This window comes from Harpia harpyja, chromosome 13 (genome assembly GCF_026419915.1).
Source record: "Harpia harpyja isolate bHarHar1 chromosome 13, bHarHar1 primary haplotype, whole genome shotgun sequence".
Taxonomy (NCBI): domain Eukaryota; kingdom Metazoa; phylum Chordata; class Aves; order Accipitriformes; family Accipitridae; genus Harpia; species Harpia harpyja.
The window spans coordinates 1,374,958-1,402,781 of NC_068952.1; the positions used below are offsets into that span (position 1 = coordinate 1,374,958).

The following is a 27,824-nucleotide window of genomic DNA, read 5'->3' on the forward strand; positions in this document are numbered from 1 at the left end:
CGGCGTGCGATGCTCCCTCGAGGAGCTCGGCGTGCACCGCCAGCATGAAAACACAGGTGTCTGGAAGGAAAAGTTTCTCTCCTTTTATATTGGAGAAGAAAAAAAAAACCAAAACAAAACAGAGGGGGATGGCTGTTGCAGCACAGCAAGGAAGGGGGAGAATAAAGGATCTGCTTCTGGGCAAAGCAGGGTCCTTCTTCAGTGACCCCAAAGACCTGCCTGGCCTGCAAACTTTAAAAAAAACCAAACCCAAACCCCAGAAAACTAAAGCAAGGACAAGCTCTTTTCACTATGTCATTTTAATTGTACTGACACCCAGAAATACACAAAAGGATACGTGCCAAGAGACACCCATCAAAGAGAGGCTTCCTTCCATGGTGGGTCTTGCTTTCACACTTCTTTCACTCCAAAAAAAAAAAAAAAGAAAAAAAAAAAGAAAAATATAATAATAATTGCACCGGTTGATGTACAAACACAGTCTTCCCTTTTCACACATTCGTGGGTTCTGCCGTGACAGGAGGGTGAAGCCCCGGTGCCTGCCCCGACGCAGCCGGAGTGGCTCCCCGGGGAAACGAACGGTTGTACAAAACAGTATGAAGATTTTCTTACAAACGTACGCCTGCAGTGTTTACTGATTGGGGTTTGGGGTTTTTTTTGTATTTTTTTTTTTTTTTAAGTTTCAAAACTAGGTTTTGGGTCACTAATGTCTTGTATCTTTTATCTACAGTAAATTCAGCATATATTTTTATTTTTAGGAATGTGTAAGGCATTTTGGTAGGTTGAATGGTAAGGTCTAGGTCACAGACTCGTCAAACTGAGGTCCCTTCCTTCGAACTGTCCTCTTCCCCCTGGAGAAGAAAAACACCCGTGGGTTACTCAACAGGGTCTCAACCTTATTCTCATGGTAGCTCACCGTCAAAGCATTTCACAGATGGGCCGGGTCCTGCCTTCTGGGCAGGGAGAACCATCTCGCGTGGTCCCAGGGCTTCCCAAAAACCACGCAGATGGTTTCTGGCAGCAAGTGCCACCTTGCCTCTGGTTTTAAACCACTGCCCGACAAGGCGCTTCCCCGCGGCCTCCGCCAGCATCAAGGGGAGGGATGGCCGTGGCCACCGCAAGTACCGTTTCTTGAAGCTGTTCTTTCAACTTCTTCACCGTTTCTCTCTCTTTGGCCAGTTGGTCCTGGGTAACCTTCAGTAGCTCCTGTAGTTTGGTTGCTGCCTGGCCCAGGTCCTTTGTTAATTTTTTTTCTTTTTCAAGTCTTTCCTACGTGGGAGTCAAAAGAAGGCATCTGCCTGAGCCTCCCTTTGCCATCTGGTGACCTTTAATGGTTGGACTCGATGATCTTGAAGGTCTTTTCCAACCAAAACGATTCTATGACCTTCACCCCCCGTCCAAAACCTCGTGGCCTCGGTGGCCATGACCCAGAGGAGCACCCAGCTCCCTCCTCCCCGGGGCGACCAAGCATCACCCCATCAGCTACAGCTCACGCTGGCTCCCCAGAGATGCCACGGGCCGAGACGACCTCACGGGAGCAGAACGGTTTCCCAAGAGGTGAAAAGCCCAGCCTGTGAGAGCGTTTGCTCAGAGCATCGCCCTTACCTTGGCCAACACGGCTGAAGGGGCTGTGACTTGCACCCTGTTGTCCTTTAGCCATGTTGGAGCTCACAGCCAGCCCCAGGCAGGGAGCTACGGGCAGGGGAACCATCTACCTTACCCTGCCATCCCCCCAAAATGGTAAATCATGCCCTTAATCCTGCTCGGACGCATCTTTTGCTGTCTCGGCTGAACACCAAAGCACAAGACAGCAGGGCAGCCAAATCACCTTGAGATGCTGGGCCTCCTCCGTGTCTGAAGCTGCTGCGTTTTCAGCCAGTCTCAGCTTTTCCAGCTCTGCTTGCAAATTGCACGCTGAGCTTTGGGCCTGGAAGGGGGGGACATAGTCAAAAAAACACACGAGCTAACAACGGCAGGCATCTCCCGCATCCTTTCCCGCACAGCCCGTGGTCCCCGGTGGGTCTCCTCTGGTGAAGAGTTAGGTTATAGAGCTGCTGTCGGACGGTTGGATGCTAAACGCAATGCGTTGCTTTTGCTGATCCAGCTTCCACCGGGGAGATGGCATTTCTCACCAGAAGCAGGATGAAACCCAGCTAAAACCCTCAAGGGAAAGAGCTTGTAAAAAATACGGGGGGACTGGGAGAGGGGCAACGCGAGGGGCCAGCAATGCCATGTGGCTTTAGCACAGCTGCTGCAAGAAGTTCTTCAGATGGGTGAGGGAACGCGACGATGTCTGAGATGCGGACAGGGATGGGGAAAAAACCTTCAAATTAATTCTTGGGCTTCATTAGCAGCCAAGAACCCATAAAGGCTTTGCAAACCCTTGTACCCTCCTCGCCGGCACCTACCTCCTCCAGCTCCAGCGCCAGCTTTTGCCGCAGCACTTGCTCCTTCTCCACCAGCATTTCATTTTGCTCCAGCTGGGTTTTCAACTGTGTTGAGAAAAGGGGAAAACATCCAGAAATAAAATTAAAAAAAAAAAAAAGACCCAAGAGAGGAGCTAGCGGGGACATCACCAAGAAAGCTGGGCTAGGCAGAAGAAATGAAACCCAAAGCTTTCCCCAGGGCACCAAAGGGCAAGAGGTACCGGCATCCCCTCTCCGCACAAAAGCTGGGAGGATGCCGACGGTGAGCCCGGGGCTTGCCAAATTTTGCCTGCTCCTCAGGCAGCACCAGTTGGGACTTGGGATGAGAAGCCCCCCCCCATAGCAGAGGCCATGCCTGGCAGATCCCCGTGCCCGAGAGAAGGTTCCGCACTTCACGGGATTAAAGGAGAAAGACAAAGCCCGGCTCTTGGCAGCACATCCACCGGTGAGAGGTGTTAGCCTGAAAGGGAACGATCGCTGCTAATGCCCTCAGCCCGGCTCCAACAAGATTTATGGAACCTCCGTATTCCTAAGCCCCACCGGCTGGGAAGGGATCCGGGCGCAGCTCTTTTGGGGTGTCCCTTTCTCCGAGGAGACCCAAGCCCCGAACACAACGGGGCAATCATCTCGTGGCCACGTTGGCCCAAGGGCTTGCAGCATCCCCTGCCTGCCTCCCCCAAAATCCTGCCAGCCCGAAGCCGTGGCAGAGGGCTCCCAAGGAGAACAGCCTGGCGAAAGCCGGCTGGCGACACGTTCCCGGTGGGAATAGGATGCACGGTTGAAGGGATGGGGGTGCTGGCTTCCCCCCCCCCCGTGCAACACACAGGACGGGAGACGACACGGCCGCGACAGCCCTGAGCAAAGCCACGTGCGGTTCTCCATGCGGTTAGAGACGGTGAGACGGGACAAGGGACACGGTTAAGGGTCAGTGCCTCCACGGGCAGCGGTCTCACCACCCTAACCTCGAGGGGCGCAGGCTCGCTTGGGTCAGCGTGTAACCCCACTACTTCTCCATCCTGTACATGGCTCTTCATCTCACTCAACTGCTGCCTGACCTGGAAGGAGGACCAGCAAGCCTGGCTCAGTTACACATCCCCGCACCGCAGCCATTGCAAGACCCGCGAGGACCTGTAGATAAAGTTTGCCGGCCTTTTTTGCTTGCACGCAAGCTGAAATGTTTGGAAAACCACCTCGGTTTCTGCTAGACGTGGGACGGTGGTACCTAACCTGGGTAGCTTGAGGCACAACAGCTCCTAAGAGCGCAGAGCACATGCTCGTGCCTCGTCTGCTCTTCTTTGATCGCTCGGCACCTTGGCTTAAAGGTGCTGAGGGTTTGCACTGCCATAGCCGAGGTGTTAAATAAAGCAATCGAGGCAGGGTGGCAGACCCCATTTTGCCATCGATCACAGCTGGGGTGGCTGGGGAGGCAGTTACTTGAACACACCCCCCCCCCAAATTAAATCCCCCCCACTCCATCTACCAGAGCTCCATCCTGCATCGCAGCAGCACCAGCAGTCAAGCTGCAAGCTAACGGCGTGCCTTGGCCAGAAGAAAGGGAAGGTCGCTGGATGAACACAAATATCTTCCGCGCTTACAACCGCCTGCCCGTCTAATGAGATTAAGGCTAACGATGACCCTGCGCCATGTTCCCTCGAGAGCAAGGGGCTGCATCGGCTCGCTGAGCGAGCTCGACCGTAGCGGCTGCAAGGCTGGGAAGAGTCACGGCACCCAAGGGAAACCGTACTCCCGGCTTGCCCCGCTCCGAGCGGCTCTGCGAGCCAGCGGTACTGCCGAGGATTTTAAAAACAATCTCCTGAGCCTCTCACAATCAAAGTATGGATTTAAAAACAAAAGCCCTCATGCTTTTGGCAGGTCTGTTAGCTCTCCTGGCCCTATATCCCAGTCTTCTCCCCCACTTACCTGCAGAAACCTAGCCCCATCCTTCGGGTCCCTGAGCAACCCCTACACATGGGCTGCACAGCCTCAGTCCTCCCATCGGAGGTGGATGGATGGATGGATGGATGGATGGATGCTTAAGGCACCCAAACCCATACGCCAGCGTGGTGTTGGGGTAACCAGTGTCCAGCAGTGGAGCAGCTGGGTTTTTCAGCCACACACCAGCTTGTGCAAGCCTTGCTCCCTTCCTTCCCATCATGGGAGGAAAGGCGGGTGAATAAAAATCTCCTCCTGGGTCTCAAACGTCCCCTCGGAAAGCCGGATCAGTCTGGTGCCTGGCAGCACCAGGTTTCCCTGTGCGCTGGCTGTGCCTTCCTCCCCTCCCCAAACTGGTGGGGAGGATGCCAGCCCCACAGCTGGGTTTGCAAACTGGCCCCAGACCCAGTGAGGTCCCAGCAGGGCAGCTCCAGGGGTTCCCCCTTACCAAGGCCAGCTCTTTGCTCTGCTTCTGTGTTTCCGTCTTTGCTGCCTCCAGCTGCTCCTGGGACTCCGATAAGAGCTGCCTCAACTGTCGAGGAGGAACAGAAAGAAAGAAAAAAAAAAAAAGTCCATTTATGCACTTGGTTTTGGAGCCCTTTGGCCCAAGTAAGTATTTTTAAGGTGCAACATCTTCTCAAAGAGGCCACGATGGCATCACTTGCTAACCTGCCTGCTGATGCCTGCTCAGAGACAGAGACAACCGTGAGACAGCTCCATCCCACCTGCGTCACAGAAATCCCACAGGCCACCGAGGAGCGGTGGACAGCATCTCCGTACAGATCTCCCTGTCCCATCACCTTGCCAATGGATCTCCTGACTTTCGGTGTCTACAACCCAGACCGGAGCTAACACTTCTGTGTGTTTTCTCCTGCTTTGCAAAGCTACGGATCCCCGGGGCGCTCCCCAAATCCCCAAAACGCGGATGGGGTGGTAAGTCAGGCTCAGAAGAAAGAAGCGTTTAAGAAGGTAACGGCTGCCACACTTACGACTTCAACTTCTTTTGTGTAGTTTTGGCGTTCAGAGCTGGCTGTCTCCAAGTGATTTTCCAGTTGCGTTTCCAGAAGAGAGGTGTATTCCTTTAGCTGGATTAAAAGGGAGGAAAGCAGGAGGGGGTTGAGATTGAGGTCCAACACATCCCAAACATCCCCTGGTCCAAGCCTGCCTTCCCCAGGGCAAGTCAGGAGATGGGTCCCGACTCAGCCCAAGCACAGCGCGCATCTGTCTGGCACCTGCGCGGGGACCTTCCCCCGTACCCAAAACCCCTTACCTGATCTGTGCTCTGCAGATCTGCTTTCAACTTCTCCACCATGTCTTCAAGGGATTTCAGCTGAAGTTGCGACTAAGCCAGAAAGGATTAGAGAAGGTCGGTGAACGGCGTCTCACGTGGAGACTGAGCATCTTTCGTTCGACTAAAAACCGGCCAGTATTTCACTCCCACCTCATCCCGTACCCGAGTGCGGAAAAGACCTGACACCAAAGCAGAGCTCCACAGCCTGCAGGGCAGGAGCTCCTCTTCCCAGGGAGGACGAGTCCAACAAGCCCAGGCTGTAAATCATGGAGCAAGGTAATGGCTTTTGCCTGCTGGACTTCAGCTGGCTGCAGTCAGCTTTCAACACCCGAGAAACTGGCATCAGACTCGCTGCAAGTTTCCTACTGAGAGTGACTTTGGTTTGGAAGCAGCAAGGTAGACTTTCCAACGAGGCGTCATGGGCTTTGCTATGAAGCGAAGCCAAGCTATCAGAAAAAGCGTGGGGTTTGCATTTAAACCCGGACTGATTTTTGAAGAGGGCTCCACGGTTGCTGAATTTTTCGGAAAGGAGGAATTCATCTCTTCTCCACAGAGAGGCAGGACTGCTCTGGGACCTGCCCTAGCCACCAGACGTTCATCCCATCACGCACACCCTGCTGCCAGCACACCACCGGCAGCCACGTCATCCCAGTGCAATCCTACACCAGCCCCAGCAACGGGCTGAGAAATCAAAGATCTCTTGTACAAGAGCTCCCCCACCTCCCTGCAGCCCCAGTTAACTTCAAAAACCCATCTGATGGACGGGGAGCAGCCAGACTGTGGAAAGAAAGTAGCTTCATCTCAGTTCTGAATTCAAGAGGGAGGAGATAACTTAAGTCCGCTTTGCAGAAAAGGCACGGCCAGCCAAGTTCTCCTAGGCTCCAGCTAAGTCATGAGAGCTCACGAAACACGCTCCTCACCAAAATCCTGGGCAACCACGGCTCTCTGGCAGCTGCCGGCTGGCTTTTTAGCTAGGAAGAGCAGTACCCAGAGCTAGACAGACAGCTGGACCCAAAACTATGTGCAGTACGTGCCTTGGACCTCAGCTCCTTTCTGAAGGCTCAAGGAACGCCAAGGTTAACCCGGGTTTTGAGAGCAAGCCAAGTTCTTCTGAAAATGGGAGTCCAAGAGCCCCGCACGTGCTCTCGTCCCGTCAAGCCAGTGCCCACCAGGAGGGCTCAGCCTGATTTCCAAGGATCGGAGCTCGGATTGCTGAAGCGGGTGACGTGGTTTCCCAACTAGCGTGCCTGAACCGGGGAGCTGCAAGCATTCCTCCTGCTCCACTGGCAGGGTCTAGGCACACATCAGGCGGGGAGGGGGGCTCCAGGAGGAGAGAGGCTTAGCTCCTATCTGAGGTGGGCTTGTCTGCCGGTTTAGTGACGGGGGGGGTGGATTTTGGGAGAAGGGAGAGTCCCCGTGTCTCAGAGTTCAAGGTTGGCAGGAACAGCGAAGGTCGCCATCCGATTTATAGCCAACAGCCCCTCTGCTCCTGGAAGCCCAGCTCCACCAGCCTTTGCACACAAGCGACAAACCCAGGCGTGCCCCGAACACTCACCTTTTGGAGTTCCTCTTCGGACGCCGTGAGCTTTGCTTTCCATACCTGCTCCTCCTCCTCCACGCTCTTCTGCAGGTCTCGCAGCATCCCCTCCTGTCGGCAAAACCTCAGCTGGGTCCAAACCTCCTCCAGCCCTCCCGAGCCGAGCGCTGTCAGGGCTGGAAGCTTTCACATACCCGACGCCTCTCCAAGGATTTGGGCCAAAGCACGGGTGACAGAATTAGGTGCCCCAGGTAGGTCTAGGGGCTTCTGGTTCCCAGGCAGACTCAACCACCCTGCTCAGCAGAGCCCTTGCTGTTCCACATCCCACCACCACCAGGAAGGTTTCCAACACAATTAGGCTGAAGAAGACCTCTAGAAATTCAGGTTTTTCCACTTCTCCTGTCTCACTGGCAAATAATCTACACGGCAGCCCACCCAACATACTGTGGGATGCCCACCACGAGCCCACAGGCAGTTTTGGGCTGCCCGGAGACCTCTCACAACGTATTTCTAGTAGAAGACCAACGCAGCACCAAGGGCTGCAACTTACCGTCTCTGCAAGGATAGCTCTGTACTGCTCACATTCTGCTTGTAAAGTGCTTTGCGCTTCCTCCGCCTCTTTTAATTTAAGTGCTGAATCCTGAAAGGAGAGGGAAGCGATGGAGAGAGAGGCGAGGAAAAGAAACGCGGAAACCACAGCCATGGCAATGCTGGAGTGGGATCTAGTTTTCTAGTGGCTTATCAGCAATAACAAGCAAGTAAGTAGCTGGCTGGCTGCATACCCAGGACAAAAAGAAGTAACCTGATTCACAGGTCAGAAATTCTGGCTTACACAACTGGGACTGCTCCCGACACGCTCCCGTCCACGGCTCGTTAGGCTGAGATAGCCCACAGCTCTGCATTTTGAAAGCATCATCCTACTACCTTGAGTAACCATAAATCAGGGCTGCCGACTAGACGCCCGAGAGCCTGCAGCCTCCCTCTGCACCCTCAGATCCACCATCCGTCCTGAAGGGACCCTCAAGGACTCCCTTGCCACTTTCCAGCCCCTTCACTTACCGGTGCCTCTGTTGTAATCGTGTGCTGCTTTAGCACGTACATGGTCTTCTCCTTAAACTCTTGTAGCCACGTGTCATAATCCTGAGTTTGAAAAAAGAGGACAGGGAAGAAGAAGGACGCTTAGATGTCTGTCCTTCCCGCACGGCGGAGGCTCTGCAGGGGTCTGAGAAAGCCCGTGCCCACCTGCTGCGAGGACACGGTGACTCCGGGCAGGGCAGAGAGCAGCGTCTGCTTGGTTCGTGTCTGGAGTGCGTCCAGCTCTTGGGCCAGCTCCTCCTGTAAGAGGGACAAACTGGCATGGGATGGAGGTTTTGGGCGCCTGCCGGCTTCCCGGTCCTGCTTTTCTGTGCCTACGAGGGTGAGCTGGCACGGGGAAACCAGCCAACACAGAAAACTGCTGCCGCTGAGAACCACAAAAACGTCCCTCCCGAGTCACCCATCCTCCTGGTTCCCCGACCATGACCTGTACCGTAGATACACGGCACCTCAAGACAAACTTTGGAGAAGCTGGCAGGAGGGTTGGGTCAGCACTGCTCCTAAGAGGAGGCAGACAACCCAGGGAAAACATCTCTGGTGGCCTGGGGAGGCTGAACGTTTCCACTACAACACGGGCATCACCGACAAAGAGAAATGCCGGGCTCACCTTTGCTTTTGTAGCAGCAAGTAGTTTTTCCTCGCACGCCTTCTCCACTGCGGTCAACGCTTCCATTGTTTTCCAGTTCTTCTCACGAAGGTCCTGCCGAGACCACACACAGAGGGCAATAAGCCGAAGGCCACCAAGCTGCTTGTTGGCACTGCAGAGGATTTCAAAGCCTCCGCTCAGGAAAACGGGCGGCAGCCCGTTGCTTTTGTCAAGGGTCTTCCATCCCACCGCCCACGCGTGCCCCTTTCCCCTCCATCCTCGCAGGGGCCCAATGCATCGCATCGCTCAGGCGGTGGCCTTGAGGGAGCAGAGCAGAGCGGGATGGAGGCAGGAGCTCCAGAAGCAGCCGTCAGGATGCTTAGAGCTTCCTAGAGAGGACACAGGCCAAGTGGAGGGCTGCAAGGTTGCCTCCTTGATACTCAACTGATACCACCTTGTAGTAGAGGGATAAGGAGCAGAGAGCAGCCTGCCGGGGGGGATTCCTGCTCTCCGGCAGAGAAAGCAATGCCTCCAGTGTTCCACGGGCCTGGAAGAGCCTCTGGCCGCACCGCAGAGCCGTCGGTAGCCGACGACGATGGGTTGTCATTCAAACCCCAGAGGTCTGGGTTTTGGAGGAAAAAATTGCGAGCCCAGTTCACTCACGTACGTTGTTTTTCGTCTTCTGTTGCTCCACCGCCTCCCGCAGCTCTGTGGCTTCCCTTTCCAAGGATGAGAGCTGGTCTGTCTTCTCCTGGAGCCTGGAAGGGCAGGATGCAGGAGTGAGTCTCAGCATCCACCCACCTCCCGGGTAGCGAGCTGTCGAGAAGGGGATCACAGCCCTTCCTATCCCGGTCTGCTCCAGGATCTACACACAGCAGGAGGAGGAGGGAGTGGGACTAAAAACCACAGCCATGGCAATGCTGGAGTGGGATCTAGTTTTCTAGTGGCTTATCAGCAATAACAAGCAAGTAAGTAGCTGGCTGGCTGCATACCCAGGACAAAAGGAAGAAGTAACCTGATTCACAGGTCAGAAATTCTGGCTTACACAACTGGGACTGCTCCCGACACGCTCCCGTCCATGGCTTGTTAGGCTGAGATAGCCCACAGCTCTGCATTTTGAAAGCATCATCCTACTACCTTGAGTAACCATAAATCAGGGCTGCCGACTAGACGCCCGAGAGCCTGCAGCCTCCCTCCGCACCCTCAGATCCACCATCCACCTTGAAGGGAGCCCCAGCTTGAGCAGACCAAGGAAGGTTCAGGTCCTTGACAAGAACCACCCAAGTCTCTTGGGGTACCAGCACAACTGAACAGCTGCCCTCCTTTAGAGGAATGCTGGATGCTCGCTGGCAGTGGGGGCATCTGAGAAATTCTCCCCCCACGCAGAGCCTGAGCCTTCTCGGAGGTGCCCAGAACACGGACAAGGTGCACCAGGCACAAGTCGTGACCTGGGAAACTCCAACTAAATGCCAGGAAACCTTTTGGCACCGGGAGGGGGGAAGAGGTTGTCAAACACCGGAACGGGCACCCAGAGAGGCGGTGAATCTCCATCCTTGGAGATACCTGGAAACATCCCCAAAAAGCCTCCTTTGGTTGGCCCAGCTTTGAGCAACGGCTTGGATCAGAGACATGCCACCCTCAGCACCAACACCACCAGAACCTCCTGTTCTGCAGGACCAGTCAGCCTCCATGTGCCTGCCAGCAATTACAGTCTCACTTCAGAACGGACTGGCTGTTATTTGGGGCCAGCGCTGGAGTCAATTAATATTTGAAACAGCTGTGTTGGCTGGGATTGACATTGTCTTCCCAGCTTTCCAGTCCCCAAGCCTGCTTAATGGATAGGGCAGGAACCCCTCACCCACAGCACCCGGGGAAGCCCGGGACACACGGACAGCAAGCTGGAGGTGCCGTAGCAGTCTCCACGTGCACCTAGACCCACCTGGACTGCAGCTGCTTCATTTCTGCTTCATTGGCTGCCTGGAAGAGAAAAAGCACTTTCGTTACCTGTCCTAGGCACGTGATGCAGGTCAGCTCTCTCTGTGGCATCCCACAGCAAAGATAACTCAGGTACTGTGTTAACACAGTGCAAAAACACTTGCTTGAGCGGCGTAACCCCCTCTCCTCCTCCCACCCCAATTAAACGAGCACACGACCTGCAGGTCTCTGTCTTTTTCCGCCTCCCTCATCTGGCCTGCCTCCAGCAGAGCTTCGATGGATTTGATCCTCTCCAGGAGCTTCGTATTCTCCAAGCTGGCATCCTGCAGTTTTCCCTTCATGTTGTCCAGCTCCAGCAACTTGCTTTTAACCTCCGCTTCGGAGCTCAGCAGCTTGGCCTGCAGTTCTGTCGGAGGAAAGGGTAAGAAACGTGGTAAGGTAGGTGCAAACAAATTTGGAGACTCCCCACCCTGCCCTGCCCAAGCAGGGCTCTTGGCCAAAGAAGCCTTGGCCGTGGATGCTTTCAGGAGGCATAGAAAGGGCAGGCAGGGATGCAGGACAGCACAGGAGAGAGGCATTGGAGCGGCATCCTAGGCTAGGACCACGGACCGGTCCCACGTCTTGCTCACACCGACACCAGGCAGCCTAATTCATCCCTGGGTCTCCTTGTCCTGCCCCGACCAGCCCCACCGAGCACCCCACCTGCCCCACAGCTCTCCCTGCGCCCATCCAAGGTCCTCACCAGAAATGCTCTGCTGCTGTCCTTTGGCCTTTTCGGCGTCTGCTAACAAGGTTTTGTAGCTGGTCTGGGTTTTGCGGAGCTCGTCGCTTACTTCGTCCAGCCTCTTCTGCAGCGTCGCCTCTATCTCCCTTTGGGAAGCCTGCACGGCAGGAATAGAAGGTTTTCCATAGCGTGCCAGGCACCCCGGCCAACTTGAAGCAAAGCTCCGTATGTCACATAACGTTACTCTTAAGCTGTGCTTTGGGGGGGTTTAAGTCATCCTTCCCCCACGCTCCCCCTGTGCATGAAGCATCTTGCCTCACGCTCACGTTTTATCATTTGCCAGCCCTCAAGTGGGAAGCAGACAACACCCGAACGTCTCGGTTCTGGGCCAAGACCACGGCCACCCTCCTCTCCGGAGAGCTAAGCTCTGAAAAACCTCTTAAAGCTCTGGTCCTAACGCACAGCCCCAGCCCAGCAGGCAGAGGTACTGCCACGGTGCTTAGCAGGACGGAGACACCCAACCACGTGTTTCCACACGCGGAGGAATTTTCGGTGCGGTTTGGGCCAGGGAAGAATTTTTTTTTTTTTTTTCCATCTTAGAAAGTAGTGAGGAAGAGGCCTGGCCAAGGCAGGCGCTTCGAAGGGGAAGGCAGAGGAGGAGGATGAGGAGCGTGCTGCAAACCAGCAACATTACGGCTACGAGTCGCACCCTTGCAGAGGGAGAAACGTGGCTTTGCATGGAGGGGACAGAAGAAGGTAAATCAGCAGCCCCACCTCTGTCTGAGTTATGCTTCCAAAACCACCAAGAAAGCAGGACTTCTCCGTTTTTTGAGGATTTGACCCCGTATCGTCAGCTCAGAGCTCCAGGTGTTACTACGGAGCGCATTCTCCCTAGCGTCTTAAACACATCACTGGCTTTAAAGTCTTCCAGCTAGTATGATTCATTTAATTAGTATTAAGGTGTGCAGCAAGCTGACAGCCCTGGAGAAGTTCTCCTAAAAGCATGCCTAGAAGCTGGTGTTTTGAGACAGGAAGGCGGCTTCACGCCGGCTGCGTGCCCACATCACCCCCCTTACTTCTCGCCTGCAAAAGCAGCAGGGGCCAAAACCAGCCCACCAAGAGGAGATCTGCATCCTCAAGCACCCGAAAAATTAAGAGCAAGGATATCAAAGGCCCCTTGCTCTAGTAGCACCTCTGCAAAACCATTTTGGCACGCGCAGATAAAGGTCTCCGCCACCGTAGCCCCTTCGTAAAGAGGCCACAGCAATTCGGATACCACAGCGCGTGCGGGAGGGATCCATCCTATCCCTCACCCTGTCTGCCACCCCTGGGGGAAAGAAGTGCAAGTTCCCGGGTCGGGGGTACCCGGGATCCATGCTCCCAGCCCCCGGCTTAGCCGAATCCCAGCAGGAGCGCTGCATCCCCTCTCCTAGAAGATGCTCTTCCCTGCGTGGGTACAGCCTGCCTGAATCGCCGCTCCTCTGCCGACAGCGCGCTCGGAGGTTCTGCTTGGGAGGTGTCCTTTAAACACCCCTAAAAACCCCAAACCCAGCCACACCCCGGTGACAACAAAAAAGCCACAAGCTCTACCTGCTGCACCAAGGAGGGAGAGCAACGGGCTTAAAAACAGCTGAGTCGAGAGAGAGCACCCACCCACGTCTGGTGCGAGCACAGGCTGGCAGGGGCCAGCGCGTTTCCTCTCTCGCCTTCGGGTACCACCCAGCGGCGTTCAGCATCTCGCCTTCCCCCCCCAATCCTTCCCACCAGGCTCGTCAGCTTCACAGGTAGAGCGAGAAGAACAGCTTCAACCAGGGCATCGTGCTCCCCGGGCTTTGCTGGTGATGCTGCACGAAAAGCGCATCGCGTGTGACGAACTAACGGAGGGGGAGGTAATTAAGAGGTCCGCAAGGCAGCTTGCTTTCCAACCACGGATGCTCATATCCCTCCGAGCTCTTCCCATGGCCAAGTCCGTGGATCCCATGCAATTTAGCCACCCACCCCACCTCTGCGAGGGTTTGCCGGCGCCTGCCCGACCTGCAGCTGCTCGATCTGTTTCTCGGATGCTGCCGCTTTGATCTCCCAGCTCTTCTTCTGTTGCTCCTCTTGCTGCAGCACCTCTGATTTCTCAGACAGCTCTTTCATCAGCTTGTTGCACTCTTGCCGTAACTTGGCCAGCTCAGCGTTTTGCCTGCACCAACAGAAGCAGGGTTATTTTAGCCCGCAGGCCAGTCGAGCATCTCTGATATTACCTAGGGGGGAAACCTCGATACAGGACTTGAAACATCTCAATGGCTGTGTTCGCCTGTTTCTAGGACACGGCTGGTCCTTCAGGGAGGGGGTGGAAAGAGCTGACAAATCACTTTTCAAAAGCTGCGTTTCAGTCACAGGAGACATTCCTTTCTCATGAAGTACAGGACGCGAGGATCTGTGTTCCCAGACACAAGAGGAAGCGCTCTAAGCAGCTGGAGTCCGCTCTGTAATTATTGGACCGCCGTTAATCACCAGCCATTTCAGACTTTCTATAAAAAGGAGTGTGAAATTCTTCTACCTAGCTCCTATTTGCTCTGCAGGCACCGGGCAGGTCTCGGTTCTCTGCAGCATCGCTCCCATCTGCATTTCTTCTGCGCTTTGAGAGTACGAGCTCCCCTAAGGGGGGGAAGTGCCACGGCACCTTCTGGTCCCCTCTCCCCCCTCTCCGCTGTCTGCTGGCTCTAGCATCAGCACAGGTGACCCCAAAGCAGAAAGGGTCTCCCCTGCCCTTCCACTTGGGAAGAACATCCTTATTTCCCCCGCCAGCCCCCCAAAAGCCATTTGGCAAGCTCTTCCTCGCTCCCTCCTCTGTCTGTAGAAGGACCTTCAAGAAAAGGGGTGGCCAAACCCGATGGACAGCCAACCCCAGGGTTTTCCAGTGGGCAGCCCCGGGCTCTTTCCCCCCGCTCCGGCCTTACTTGCTCTCTGTCTGGCTGGTGGCCTGGTTGAGGGCATCCCTCAGGATGGAGTTCTCCTGCTGCAGGCGAGCCAGCTGCGTGTTGGGGCCATTCTCCAGCTGCTCCTGCAGGGTCCGGATCTAGAGGAACCCAACAGGGGTTAATGCCGCTGCCGGCCCCTTTGCTCTCCCCGTGAAGCCCACGCGATGAGCGAGAGGGGCTGGCAGCACGGGGGGGGGCTGTCTGGTGGTACCGACAGCCCCCAGGGATGCGACGTTCCCTGAGGATGCTCCCACGTGCCTCTTCTCCCTCGAGGACCACGGTCCAGGAGCATCGCGGGGTCTCGCTCCCCTCCCCGAGGTTCTGGTCCCCTCGCCCATCTCGGTCTTCTCCAAAAGACCACACGACTGCCACCAAAAACCACCCCACGGCCAGAGGGGGAAGCTGCGGAGCAGAACGTGGGGCTCACCTTGCCCTGGAGCTGCTGCGTTTCGCTGACGTGGTCCTGGTAGCTGGCCTGCATGCGTGCCTGCACCGCCGCAATCTCCCGCTCCCGGGCGAGCAGCTGCTCCTTCAACTTGCCCTCCACGGCCGCCGCTTTGGCCCGCTCGGCAGCCAGTTCCTTCGAGGAGAGAAGTCACCCAGTTAGTCCCCAGTATACGAGTTTTGCTGCCTTAAGGGGATGCGAAACCAGTGGCCTCCCAGCTCAGAAGACTTAAAAGTTCAGCCCTTTCGGAGCTGCCTCCGTGCCCATTTAGCGCTTACATTTTCTCCGGCATTTTCTTTTGGGCTCTGCGGCCACTGGATGCCACTGTTGTTCTACATTGAGCCAGCTAAGAGAAAGGAGTAAGACAGCCTGGAATTTTACTTCCCCCCTCCTAGGATCAATAATATCACATAAAGTTTGGGGCAAAGCAGGAAAATAATAAAAAAAAAACCCAAAACCAAACCAAAACCATCCTCTGCCCCCCACCAAGGCAGGGATGCTCTGTTAGCCGGCTGAGCAACACCCCTGCTCCGTGCAGTCTGCACAGGCAAGGATTTAAGCACAGCACCTGAGTGCATGGGCTGGCTTTGCCCTCTCCTCTCCTGCCTGCAGGCAGATGGACGGGCTGCGAGGCAGGAGGTGCCAAGTCCAGCGTGGCAGGGGTCTGTTCCGACCTCAGCATCCAAAAAAAAGGTGGAGGCAGGGGGCTGAGTTGGGGAGCAGGGGCTGGAAAGAGGATCAGGCTCCTTAAAAAGGGACTGATCATCACCTTCTCGGCTCAAGGGATCCGGGCAGAGACGGGAAGGGATTTGTTTTCCTCCCTAAAGCAGCAGAAAGCTGCAATCTCTTACAGGGAGGGTTTTCCCCTGCTTGCCCTGCGGCTGCCAACAGGCACTACCCTGCGGTTCTTTGGGCTGGTGCTTCCCTGGGCTGGATCAGGCCCAGGAGAGGAGGTCAGGCGGGGCTCTCCTCCTCTTTTTGGGGAGAAAACAGCAAAAGGGCGAAGGGCCCAGAGAGCCCCTGGCCTTCACCCCCAAGGGGGACGAGATACGGGGAGCCACGACGAGCGGAGCCCACGCCGGGGATGCCGGGAGGGGCTGCGCGGTGCTTACCTTGCTCAGCTCCCGCAGCTTGTTTCTGGCAGCGGCTGCATCCTCCTGCTCGGCGGCGAGCTGCTTCTCCTTCTCTTCCAGCTGGCGTTTCAGGACGGCAACCGGGTCACCCTTCTGCGTAGCCTGCCAGCGCGGGGTGGCACATCAGTGGGGACCACCATCACCGGACCCATCCCCTCCAACCCCACGCGAGTGGGATCCTGCCCTCTGCTCCAGGGGAAAATTCAGCTCCTGTCTCCAAGAGTGACCTTCGGGGCCAGCCTGCCCAAAACCAGGGTACCTTCCCTCCCCTCCGCACCTCCCGAGGCTCGGCAGAGCCCCGGCGTTGGGCGGCCACGTCGGCGTTGGCAGCCCTACCGTGTGCCAGGTATCCTGGACGATGCCCGCTTTCTCCGTCAGGATCTCGATGAGCTGTTGGGCTTCCCCCTCGCTGAACACCATGCTGCTGACGGTGGACACAAGCGTCTTGTAGGGCAGGTAGAGGGGCCCGTCCGAGTCCGCGGGTGCTAGGGAGGAGAGAGGAGGGGTTGGGACCGCTCGAGCTGGCGGCAGAGCTGAGTAACATCATCTCAGTTGGCTTCAACCCCACGACTGCCATTTCAAAGCAGCGTCCACTGAGATTTCCACAGTCAAGTTTGAGACCTCTCTAACTGAAAGCAATAGAAGTGCTGGAGGTGACACTCACCGCACACGTCTGCTTCTTGAGCCAGCTGTCACCTCTGCCTGGCTCTACTACTGGTCCCACCACCTTGCCTCCGTCCTCCATCAAACTGAGGGATTCCCAGCAGGAGCTGGGCGTGCTTTCCCAATGCCAGGGAGCAGAGCATCAGAAGCTGGACCGCGCTGTGATACGACCTTGCTGGGGGACGTCACCCCCTGCAGCGGTGCCAGTGATGCAGAACACAGCGAGGTCATCTCCCACCTTTCACCAGGCAGGTTTGTTCCAGCTCTTTGCTAAGGGAATGACGCGACTCCAACCCTTCCCCTACCCCTCTGCTAACCCGGGAAAGCCAAGGAGCACCAGGGACCATGATGCTGTTTGTAGGACGACAGTGCGCACGGTCAAAACGGATAGAGGGTGGCAGCAGTGGTTTAGGAGTTCCTGCACAGTATCTATGGCCCAGTGGGCTTTTTTTCCTAAAAAAATCCCAGAAGAAAAAGCAGTTTGGACTCCAGTAGCTCCAAAGCCTCTAAAGCTGTTAACACCAGGATCTCTCGAACACAGAGCTCGGACCCCCGCAAGCAGCAAGGCCAGGGAAGAAGGAGGAGGAGGAGGAGGAGGAGGAGGAGGAGGAGGGAGCAGAGTTTCCCCTGCAGCCCCTGGAGAGGAGCCCACGCTGGAGCAGACTCTTCCTGAAGGACTGCAGCCCATGGAAGGGGAAAGGTGTGAGGGGGAAGGAGAGGCCGAGAGGAGCTGTTACGGACTGACCACAGCCCCCATCCCCCTGCGCCGCTCAGGGGAGGGGAAATAGAGGAGTCGGGAGGGAAGGAGTGAAGTTGAGCCTGGGAAGAAGGGCAGGGAGGGAAGGTGGTGTTTTAATTTCGTCTCTGTTTCTCATCTATTTTAATTGGAAATAAATTAAATTCGTTTTCCCCAAGTCGAGTCTGGTTTGCCTGTGACAGTAATTGCTAAGTAATCGCCCTGTCTCTATCTTGACCCACGAGCTTCCCCATCTTATTTTCTCCCCCATCCCGTCGAGGAGGGGGAGTGAGAGAGCGGCTGGGTGGGCATCTGGCAGCCAGCCACGGTCAACCCACCACGCCAACAGAGCAGCGAAGCCCTGGAAAGCCTAGCAGCTCCAGCACACGCCGTTTGCTCCTGGCTTCTGGTTCAGGACAGCAGCGCTAAGCCCTGGCAGCAGCAGAGTCTGTCTCACCAGCAGCAGCCACTTCCCAGCAGCGCAGCTGGGGCAGCCCCACCGTCTTGTGCAACTGGGGCCCAAGAGCTTGGCTCGGGCTTTTTTCACGCTGGCAACAGCACGGATGCAGCAGGACGGCGTATCACATCCCCTGGCCCGGTCCCGCTGGGCGGAGGAACCCACCGAGCGAAATTTTGCCCGTCTCCCGGCGGCGTTGCGCAAGCGAGCCTTGCACAAGGCGGGCACGACGCAAACCCCACCTTGCAGCTGGCAAACGGAGCCGGGGCAACCTGCCAAGCCGTGGCAAAAGGAAGCGTACGCTGCCGCCGAGCCCGTTTGCAGAGTCGGAAACCTCGCGCCTCGCCGAGGGAAGAGACGAAACAAGAAGCAGCTGTGCGGCAAAGCTGCCGTGGGAAAGCACAGCGAGGGCGAGGGGGCTGAAAAGCCGCTTCTCGAACCCGGGGGGACACGGGAGACACGGATGGTCCTTGCGTGGAGCCCCACACCCGGGAGGCTGCAGCCCAGATCAGGTACCCACGCGTGTTTCACGGGAGAGCGTGGCTCCCGCTGTCGCGGGTAACGACCTGGGATCCCAGTACACACCAACCACTTGCAAGCAAGTTTTTGTGTGATGCAGAAGGCTAAAAACGAACCACACGAGAGAAAAACACCCCAAGCCGCTGTTGTCAGGTTTGCCATCTGTTTCAGTGCCGAGCACTTGTCTTTGAACATTTCAAACACCCATTTTTATCTGCCACGGGATAATTTGTTGCTTCTGCCTTTGAGGAGGAGAGACCACAGCTGCCGAAAGGCTGTCCACAATACCTTGGTCAAACTGCAGCCAGCTTCGTGGAGCAAATACTGCCGAGAGCTTTCCTTTGAAAAATCCCACAGGAGCAGCTAAGACATCACTCTTGGCTTTTAAGACATGCAGGATCGGCACTTCATACCCAAAGGAGTGGATGTTCGGAGCAGCCAAAAAAACTCCCAACTTAACAAGTGCTAAAAGTTCATCTCCCGTCCACATTCCCTCAGCTGTTACAGCTTGGATTTAGGGCCATGTTTTTCAGCGTTAGAGAAGTGCATCCCCGCGTGCACATGTGAAACCAGCCACCTCCAGTTTCCCCAACACCATCACTGCGATACCCTCCAGCAGCGGCTGCTTAAACCGTTTCAAACCTCGTCACTATGTGGAGATGGCCTTAGAAAAATCCTTTCCTCAGAGGAGCAGACACAAGGGTTTTAACCCAACCTCGGAGACCAGCGGCCGCAAAATGTCCTGCTAAGTGGCAGACCCTTTTCCAAAACATGGGTGTGGAAACTGCCAGGTTACCCAGCAGCCCAGGTTTGGATGTGCTGGAGAAGGCTAGCAAGTAGGGGTGTCTTTTTGTTTGGTTGGGTTTTTTGTAAATAAAGAAACAAATGACACCTGTGCATCCCATGTCACGCCTTTGAGAACACCTGAGGGATTTCTCCCATGTGTCCATATGGGAACACTTCTACAGGGCTGAAAGCACTCGCATTTTTAGTGCCTGTAATTATCACTTAACCAAAAATAAAACCCAGACTGTTCACGTTGGTGCAACGAGAGGCAAGAGTGCAGCTACAGAGCTGTTTCTCCCCTCCCTACCCTTATTTACACCCTGGAGAGTTCAGGGCCACCTTCTTTAATCTCTTCCATCTCCGAGTCAATCAAGTGAGGCATGAACGATGACGGGCAAGCTTTCCCTTCCCTGTGACTTATCCAAAGTTACTTCCCTCTAACTACCCTATGATCAATCCCCTGCAGCATAAAATACCTTCAACCCTCTCTCTTCCAATAGGCTGTTTTTCACCTCCACTGAAGAAGGAGGAAACTCTAGCAGTGACCCACCTCCCCATAGAAGAAGAGCGGTAGAGCTCCTGTGTGCTTTTAATAATCAGGGCTGCAGGGGGAAAACACCTGGTCTTGGCTTTCCACCCAGATGTCCAGCACCTTGGCAGCCGCCCCCTCTCCCAGGACAGGTACCTGCACCTCCCGTTCATTCTCGGCGTGCAGATCGGCTCAGAGACCCACAACGCAAGAGCAAATCCGAGAGGAACCTGTAACTCTCCAACGTCTGTGTGCTGGACCAAGGAGCTAAGCACCAAGCAAGGGTACCCGATGCAGGAGGCAACACATTACAGAGTGAAAACAAGTCAAGAAACTCTTGACTTCAACTCTACTTGCCCCCGGAGAGAACTACGGTCCGGTACAGGCTTTTTCAGCCCACCCTCTCCTTGGCGCGCATGGTCCATCTCACCAGAGACAGCCTTTCTACAGCTGCCCCGTTTCCAACGCTGAAGAAGAACGAAGAGATCTCAGAATGGGATAGCTCTGTTTTAACAGCACCAAGGTGCCCTGCTGGCTTTCTCGATGGGGATATATGCAGAGGAATTTGGCCTTACCTGGCTCGCTCTTCTTCTTGGATGCGGCCTTCTTCTTGACAGGTCCATCATGCTTCTGCTCCTCATGGGTTGGAAGAACATCGGTTTTCTTGATGGCGACGGAGCTGATGACCGGAGCACTTTGCTGCGTGCCAACCGGCGGCACAGCCACAACAGGCACCTCCTTAGGGGTCACCTCCAAGACGGGAGAACTTTTAGGGACACTGACAGGAGGCGAAGCCGACACCGGGCTAGGAGCAGGCTCTACCTTTGCCACCTTCTTCTCCTTCTTCCTCTTCTCCTTAGGTGATGGAGCGGGTTTCTCCTTTTCCTGGGGGGCCACTGAGACCGCTGCGATCGGAGACTCAACAGTTACGGGCTCAGGCACCGCAGCAGGCTCGAGAACCACATCCTTGGGAGAGTCCATCATTTCCTGAGCCAGCTGCTGCTCTGGGATCTTTCCATTAGGTTTCTCTTCCTTTTTCTTCGCTTTTCCTTTTTTCTCAACAGGTTTCTCTTTCTTCTTCTTCTCTACTTTCTGCTGCTGGGTCTTCTCAAGCTCTTTGCGTTGCTTGGCCAAGGCTTCCTCGTATGATGTCTCCTTCATGGAGAAGGTGGACACCAGGAAGATCCCGATGGCTGATATCACCATAAAACCTCCAAAGACCATAACACCCAGCGTCTGAGGGTCATACACATCCATCCTGCCTTATTTTTCTGTGCCTGCAAGACACCAGAACAACAGTTAGTGGGGGGAAAAAAAACCAGCGATGCAACGGCCTCTCTGAGCAGGGATTTTCATATAGACATTTGTGTCGCCAAATGGCACCACGCACCGAAAAGACAAACGTTCGAGATTCACACACCCCTGATGAGGGCCACTTGCCTACACCCCCCCAAGTTTGTGCTCCTCCACTACGTTGCCCATGCGGTCCAGTCATACCGCAGCGACTAATTTCACTGGCCGTAGCAACCTCCAGAAGAACCGAAGAGGGGGGGAAGGCAAAAAAAAGGGATGCCATCAGAGACAGCCATGAGCGACTACCCGTTATATGTCCAATGAGATGGTTTTACGCGACCGTTGCATGTTGCTGCGTCCCCGCAGCAGTAAGAGAGCCCCTTCTCAGACTGTTTGGTGCAGGTTGGCCAAGACCCGGGCTCTCCCTGGAGCACCTGGCCTTTTCATTGCACCCAGCCGCACATTCAGCTATCAACTTTGGAATAAAACATCCTCCTGGAAGGAGAAAGCACGCACAGGAGAGCTTTCCCCAGCCTTGCAGCAGCCTTGGCTTTTTCCCTTCGCCACCTGCACCCTGCGGCACCGCTGGTTTCTGCCCAGCCCGGCGAGGAGGACGCACGGTGACCACGTCCTGCTGGGTAGCTGCTCCCAGCGACGAGAACCAGCTCAGCAACAACGCTGCGTGCACACACACCACACAGAGAACCAAGTCACAACCATTTCCTTGAGATGCAAACACCAATAAAAGTCGTAAGTTCAAGCTACAGGAAAAAAAAAAAAAAAAAAAAGCCTGGTCATTAATTATCTCATCTCCCCAACAGATGCCCGCAGGAAGAAGTGAGACTTGCAAAGGGAGCGCTGGATGTGGCACTTCTGCTACTAGCTGATGGGCAAACCGGGCACAGGGTTTTTCCCACCTTCCTCTTCAGCCTCAGTTTCTCCACCTGGAACACACGGAGCAGCAACGGAGACCGTACCGCCTGCTCTGAGATCTGGCAGGCAGGGTGCGACCGCATACAGAGAAAGATGCTGCTATCTGCATTCTCCTTAATTGCTAATTGAACCCTGTCCTGAGTTTTAAAGCCAATCTCTTCCCTGCTGTCCCGCTCACGCGTTGCTCCCATCGAGGCATCACCTCCACGTGTTGCTCCGAGGTGGCTCACGAACCCCCAGATGCTGAAGTCGGGCAGTTAATCTGCAAAGGGGCACTTTCCAGGAGGTGCCAGGCTGCGGTTTCTCGTCACTGTGCTTCAAAACATAATCAGGAAAATGCAGAAAGTCCTCGGCTATCAGAAGTTCCCATCCCCACGCTTAACTGTAAACATTATCAAATTTCCTCTTTAAGAGGTTGTGGGTTGAGGAGGGAGGGAGGGGCTAGAAGGGGAGGAGGCAAAAATAAGAATAAAACTAAGGAGATCAGCATCTTTTCAAAACCTCAGTGCTCCCAGGGAGAGACCTCGGAGCCTTTTCCTTTCTAACAGCCGGCGCAGCGAACGCGCAGCCGAATCTGCAGCTCAAAGCTCCTCGTCCAGCGAAGGGGGGGTGACAGTGCAATGAAAAAAAATCTCCTCCAGCACCCAAGCAGGGAGCGCAGAGCTGGATGGAGCTGCAAAGCGGCCATCTCCCACCCACCGGAGACACCCACCTGCCTGGGGAAGGATGTTTTCACCAGCAGCCCAGCTTTCCCTGCCTACTTCTCCAAGCATCCCAGGCAAAGCAGGAGAGAGCTGGCAGGCAAGAGGTTCTGCCAACGCCAGCTGGAACCAGCTTCTCCTGGCAGGGCCAACTTTCTACCCCGGGGCACCGTTCGAGATCCCAGCTGATACTACAGGCATCCCTATTTCACGTCCGCCCCGGCCGTTTCGGATTTGAACGGCCTCAGCCCGCTCTATCCCAGCGTAAGTGGTGCCAAGTCATTCCTTTCTGACGAGGCAGCATGGCTTTGGGATGGTTCCCCACCAGGACAGACAGATTATTCCTAACCTGCAGGGTGAAAAGGGCTGGATTTCCTCTCCCTGGCAGTAAATAAAAAGTAGGGCTGGAGAACACATACCCATGACCTTGTGCTGGTTTTAGGGCTACACCGAAACACCCAGGAGCTGGTTTAGGGGCAGAACAAAGTGATCCACGTTCCTCGCCCAGCAACCCCAACACATCGGTAAAAATAAACATTTCCTGACCTCACGCCGCCACGGCTTCGTATTTAGATAAAAATTTGCTGCTCCAGCATAGGGCAAGGGCATCACCGAGCGCTGGCAAACGCACTCCAACCGCACCAGCTGCCACTGCCACCTCCAAAAGCAGCTGGATGGAGCCCACGGAGGATGGAAACAGAGGAAAAAACCCAAACCTCCGCTACAGAGCCATCCAGCACGCAGAGGATGGATGAGAGAGGATGACGTTATTACGCAGAGACCGGTGAGGTGGGTGAGATGGCGGTGCTGGACGCGGTGCCAGAGCCCTCTGTCTGACCCATATCCCACCCTGCGTTGCTGTCCCCCCCCCAAAATCCTTACAGGCAGGGGTATTTGAGCCCCCCGCTCCCTCTCCCCTGCAGGCAGCCTCACCCAGCCCCGCTGCAGTAAAAGCTGCCTGTACCTTGCCTCCTCTCAGGCTTTACAGCCAGGGTGAGATAACAACACAGATTAGCATTAAAGTCCTTCCTCGGTAAAGAAAAAAACCCCCAACAACCCCCTGCAAAACAAAACCAACACAAGAAAAAAGCAGCCCAGAGCACTAACCTAGAGGAGCTGTGGACCTGCTGGAAGAGCCGTCGCAGCAGCCGGAGCTCGTGAAAGCAGCTTGAGATGCTCGCACGGGCCATTCGCAAGCTCCCAACGGCGGACCAGAGAAATCCCGGGCTGTTCCCAAGGACAGGCGTGCCGGGAGAAAATCCAAAATGAAGAGCGAGAAATACCAACCGGGCAGCAATAACTCCCAGCAGCGCTATCACGGCAAGGGGAAACTTTGGTCTCCCTGTCTCAATGCTCGTGTCCCGCAGCCCGTGGCGCAGACCGGTCCTGGCAGACCCGGCGCTGACTCCAAGGAGCAAGTTCTACCAGTAGAGTTCCTCCCGCGGTCGAGACTTGGCACAGACCAGTCCAACAACTGGGTTCAGGGAAGAGCCTATTGCTCTGACGGCGCAAAGACGGCGCGGGCAGGCTGTAACGCTACCACGCGCGCTTAAATCAAACCAGGCTGGCTTTGGCATTCGGGGGGATAAGGAAAAGTCTTTCTCCGGGAACTTCCTGATGCATAAATGCAAGAAGCGCCGCGCCGCAGCGTTAGCGTCGGGAGCAAAGCTCTGCTTTGGTATTTCCTGACCTCGCCGTCTTCGCCCTTCGATGGGCTGAAAGTTTGCTCCTGGATTCGCACAGCAAGACCCGGTCCCCCTCGCGAGCGCGGCTGCAGGAACGTGCATGCCTTGCCTTTCGGCAGGGAAGCCCTCCGCGCTCCCCCCCGGCACAAAACCTTAGCCAGGACACGGAAAAAGAGGGCACCGAAGGTATCACTGCTTGTCGGCTCGTGAATGCTTAGGGGACAGTTTCACACGGATAGGTTCTGCTCGGCAGCCAGGCTTTGAAGAGGCTTGAAGACTTCAGCGTTCTCCTCTCTGTACCTTCTGGGCCTCCACGGCACTTTGTCCCTACGACGGCGTTTTTCAATCTGATGCCCGGGCTGCTTTGGGAGAGGGTTTTGTGCCTAAGGGGTGCAGGGACACCACCAGCTATCAGAGTCCATGTTCGAAAAATCAAGTTCACGTCTGACACTGAGCATGTTTACCTGCGTGAAGTTTCTTGAGCAGGATCATCCTCTACTCCTCATCCAGCCAAAACAGTGGAAATCACCAAATATCTCCATACGCAAACTCCTTCCCCAAAATAGCTTGTGCAGATAAAGCTTTTCACCACCGCCAGAACAGGAATAAGATGGACAACTGGTATTTTACTTGGCCTGCTCCTGTAAAGGAGCCAGCTGAAACGCTGTGCTCTGACTCTTCCGTTCCTGTGGCTTCTTCTCATTATCCATCAAACTTCCCAACATCCCAGGTAACAGCCCAGGAGACCTGACCTCCCTCGCCACGGCGCACGTGCAGTCGCCTCTGTTTGCCCTGAGCAAAAGTCCAACTCGCCCTAAGGAAGCAAAACCAGTAAAGCACTCAGCCTTGCTGGTTTTTCAACACCAAACAATTTCCAGGACAAACCAACCCACACACACGCAGCGTGACAGCACCGGGTGCGTTTGCCAGAGACAGCTAAGTGTCAAAAATCAGGCTAGAGCCTTCCCACCTGTCCAGCCTTTCCTGCCCTCTGCGACCACTTCCATGAAATCCACGGGAATTCAGTATCTTTGCAACTCGGCCCTCCACCAACCCTGGTTTAAATCAGCCAGGTCAAGCGTCAGCTGGCCAGGAGCAAAGGAAGAGACAGGTTTTGTAATAACTACAGAAACCTTATTTCTTTACACAGCCAAAGGAAAATATATCTGTTATCGCCTCCTGGTCTGGATAAGTGTTGCAGGTGGGAAAAGATGCTCTTTGCAAGCAGGACACTGTTCCCCCTGCAATCCAAGGCTTGCGCTTTGCCGTGGTGTCAAGGTGGCATCTCGGGTTAGAGCAATGTAGAAGAAGAAGAGGTGATGGGGTGTCGCAGGGCAGAGAAAGAGAGAACTGGGTTCACGCAGCTGGGCTTTGCATAGCCCTCAGCAACGCCTGCCTGCGAAGCACCTGCAGCTCCCTTTCCTCTACAGCACCTCCCAGCAGGTTAAAAAAAAATAATAAAACCCAATAAAAAGCTCTCCCCGCCCTAAACACACACACAAGCCAGTCGAAGCTGGCTGACCCAACACACAAGTTTCCAGGCTGAGATTTCGGCTATTTCCAAAACGCAAAACTATCCCCGGGGCCATCAGGGCGAGAAGCGGGCAGCACCTACGGGTTCGAAGAAATAAAGTCTCGTCTCCTCGCCTGCCCCTGGTCTGCAGCTTCCCTCGCCAAAAAGCGGCACGAGGGCAGGGACGTGGCCGGGGACAGTGTTCCGCCAGCACAAAGGAGGGAGAGGGTGAGGGCGAGGGAACTGGGAGGCCTGATCCTGCTGATAGCAGGGCAGCCCGGCAGCGGGAGAAGGCAGCAGCACTGCCAGCAGATAAAAGACAATCACCAGATACTTCTCCTGGAGTTTCTCTCTCCGCCCTGTTGCGATAGAGAGAGACAAAAATTAAAAACAAACGAGAAAAGCCCGCGTGCCGCCAGCAGATCCTGCCCGCGTCCCCGGCAGCCTCTGTTTAAATACATTTTCCACGTAAGTGACTGTGCATTTCCAGCCTCCCGGCAGCATGTGTTACTCCACGCAGCAACTCCAGATCAGCCACCGGTCGTCAACAGTTATAGCTCGACTTAATTGAACGTGTCTTAGCGCTCCATTAGCTCTTGCAGTGCGGTGGGAACAGCAGCCGGCGCCCTTGGCAGTGCTGCCAGCTCCCTTCCCAAGCCTCGGAATTAAAAAAAAAAGGCCGAAAAAACATATATATACACACAAGAAGAGCAAAATAGCACCGTAAAGCAGCTGCGGCTTGACTTAATCTCCGCAGTGGCTATTAAAAATTTTTTCTCCCCTCCGCCGGCCCTCATCGGCTTCTGCTTGGAGTTCACATCCCAGGTTCACATCCTCGCCCGCCTCACCCAACTCTTTCCAGCCATTTCCCGGCGATGCGGGCGAGGGGAGGCCGCTGCCATCGCTTCTGCGAAGAGGAAAGCTGACATTTCAGGCGGGGACGTTCCTCCGTCGTGCCCGGCCACGTGTGCAGGCGCACGCTCTCCTCGCCGGGCCGATTCCCCGGCGGGGCGAGAAACGGGGTGTCCTGCCGGTAAACCCACTGGAAAGCTGGTGACATCCAGTTTGGAAAGACCCCAGGGTTGTTGCGAGGAGGGGGGGGGGGATGTCCGGAGGTTTATGGGGTCGCCGACCTCTTTCCGAATGCTTTGGGTATCGCCGGACCCCGCGCTGCTGGGGGGTCTCGTAGTGCTGGGAGGGATTTATTTTTTGTTGCGGTGGGGGGGGGGGCGGCTTAGTTAAGGAAAAATAAAAATAAATAAGGAACAACCGCTCGAGAGCGGTGACCTTTTGTAACCGCGCTTAATGAGATTAATGAATTTCGTCAGGCCGCCGCTCAGGCAGGGGAATTGGTTGGAGGGCTGTGGGGTGGGGGGCGATGTCCCGGGTGGGGGGGGGGGGGTGGCGGTCGAGGACCGGGGACCGGGACCGGGGGCGGACCGGGGTCCCTCCCCTCCCTTCCCCTCCCCTCCCCGGCCGCACACGCCGCCATTCCGCACCGCCCTCGCCGCGCCGCGGGCCATTCATCCCCCCCCCACCCGCAAACGTGGCCAGACCCCAAACCCGGGATCCCATCCCCCTTCCCTTTCCCGGTTCCACGCGGGACACCCTTTTCACGCGTGGGCGGCGGGGACGCGTGTGGGTGTCCCCAACTCCACGTCTGCTGACAGTAGCAGGAGTGGGGGGGGGGGGGGGGGGGGAGCCGCGGGTGGGGTGTGGGGGGGGTCCCCCCCCGGCAGCGGGGGGTGTGGGGGTGTCCCACGGGGCGACTCCCCCGCGTGGAAGTGGAAGGGGAGAGGGGAGGGTGGCCGCTGCCGCCTCCTACCCACCCGTGCCGGGTCGCGGTCCCTCCTCGCCGCCGCGGCCGTGTGGAGTCGTGGCACTTTCCGCCGCTGTCTCGCCGGGTTCGGCCGTCCCGGTCCGCCCCGCCCTAGGCTCC

The 27,824-nt window shown here is 55.9% G+C and overlaps 1 protein-coding gene across 2 annotated transcripts; it reads right to left on the reverse strand.

Annotated features, from left to right (window-relative positions):
- Nucleotides 1–283: 283 nt before the first annotated feature.
- On the reverse strand, nucleotides 284–27,824 carry RRBP1 (ribosome binding protein 1). 2 transcript variants are annotated; one of them, XM_052806027.1, is made up of 24 exons: nucleotides 27,715–27,824; nucleotides 20,336–21,037; nucleotides 16,407–16,555; nucleotides 16,050–16,172; nucleotides 14,920–15,072; nucleotides 14,472–14,590; nucleotides 13,558–13,711; nucleotides 11,542–11,680; nucleotides 11,018–11,205; nucleotides 10,804–10,841; nucleotides 9,532–9,622; nucleotides 8,886–8,978; nucleotides 8,426–8,518; nucleotides 8,243–8,323; nucleotides 7,734–7,823; nucleotides 7,202–7,294; nucleotides 5,626–5,697; nucleotides 5,345–5,440; nucleotides 4,804–4,887; nucleotides 3,386–3,478; nucleotides 2,406–2,489; nucleotides 1,826–1,924; nucleotides 1,123–1,266; nucleotides 284–848 (listed from the first exon to the last, which is right to left on the reverse strand). In XM_052806027.1, exons 2-24 carry the CDS (start codon nucleotides 21,015–21,017, stop codon nucleotides 810–812), a joined length of 2,997 nt encoding a protein of 998 aa, XP_052661987.1. In that variant the 5' UTR covers nucleotides 21,018–21,037; nucleotides 27,715–27,824; the 3' UTR covers nucleotides 284–809. The 2 variants fall into 2 exon arrangements, with proteins under 2 accessions (XP_052661987.1, XP_052661988.1); XM_052806028.1 differs by lacking the exons at nucleotides 3,386–3,478; nucleotides 27,715–27,824.

Coding starts and splice junctions, on each gene's coding strand:
- RRBP1 (XM_052806027.1), bottom strand. CDS start 21,017: ATGGATGTGTATGACCCTCAGACGCTGGGTGTTATGGTCTTTGGAGGT. Junction 10,842..11,017: donor AAAAAGACAGAGACCTGCAG/GTCGTGTGCTCG, acceptor TTTCTCTTCCAG/GCAGCCAATGAAGCAGAAAT. Junction 2,490..3,385: donor GCGAGCCTGCGCCCCTCGAG/GTTAGGGTGGTG, acceptor TTCTCAACACAG/TTGAAAACCCAGCTGGAGCA.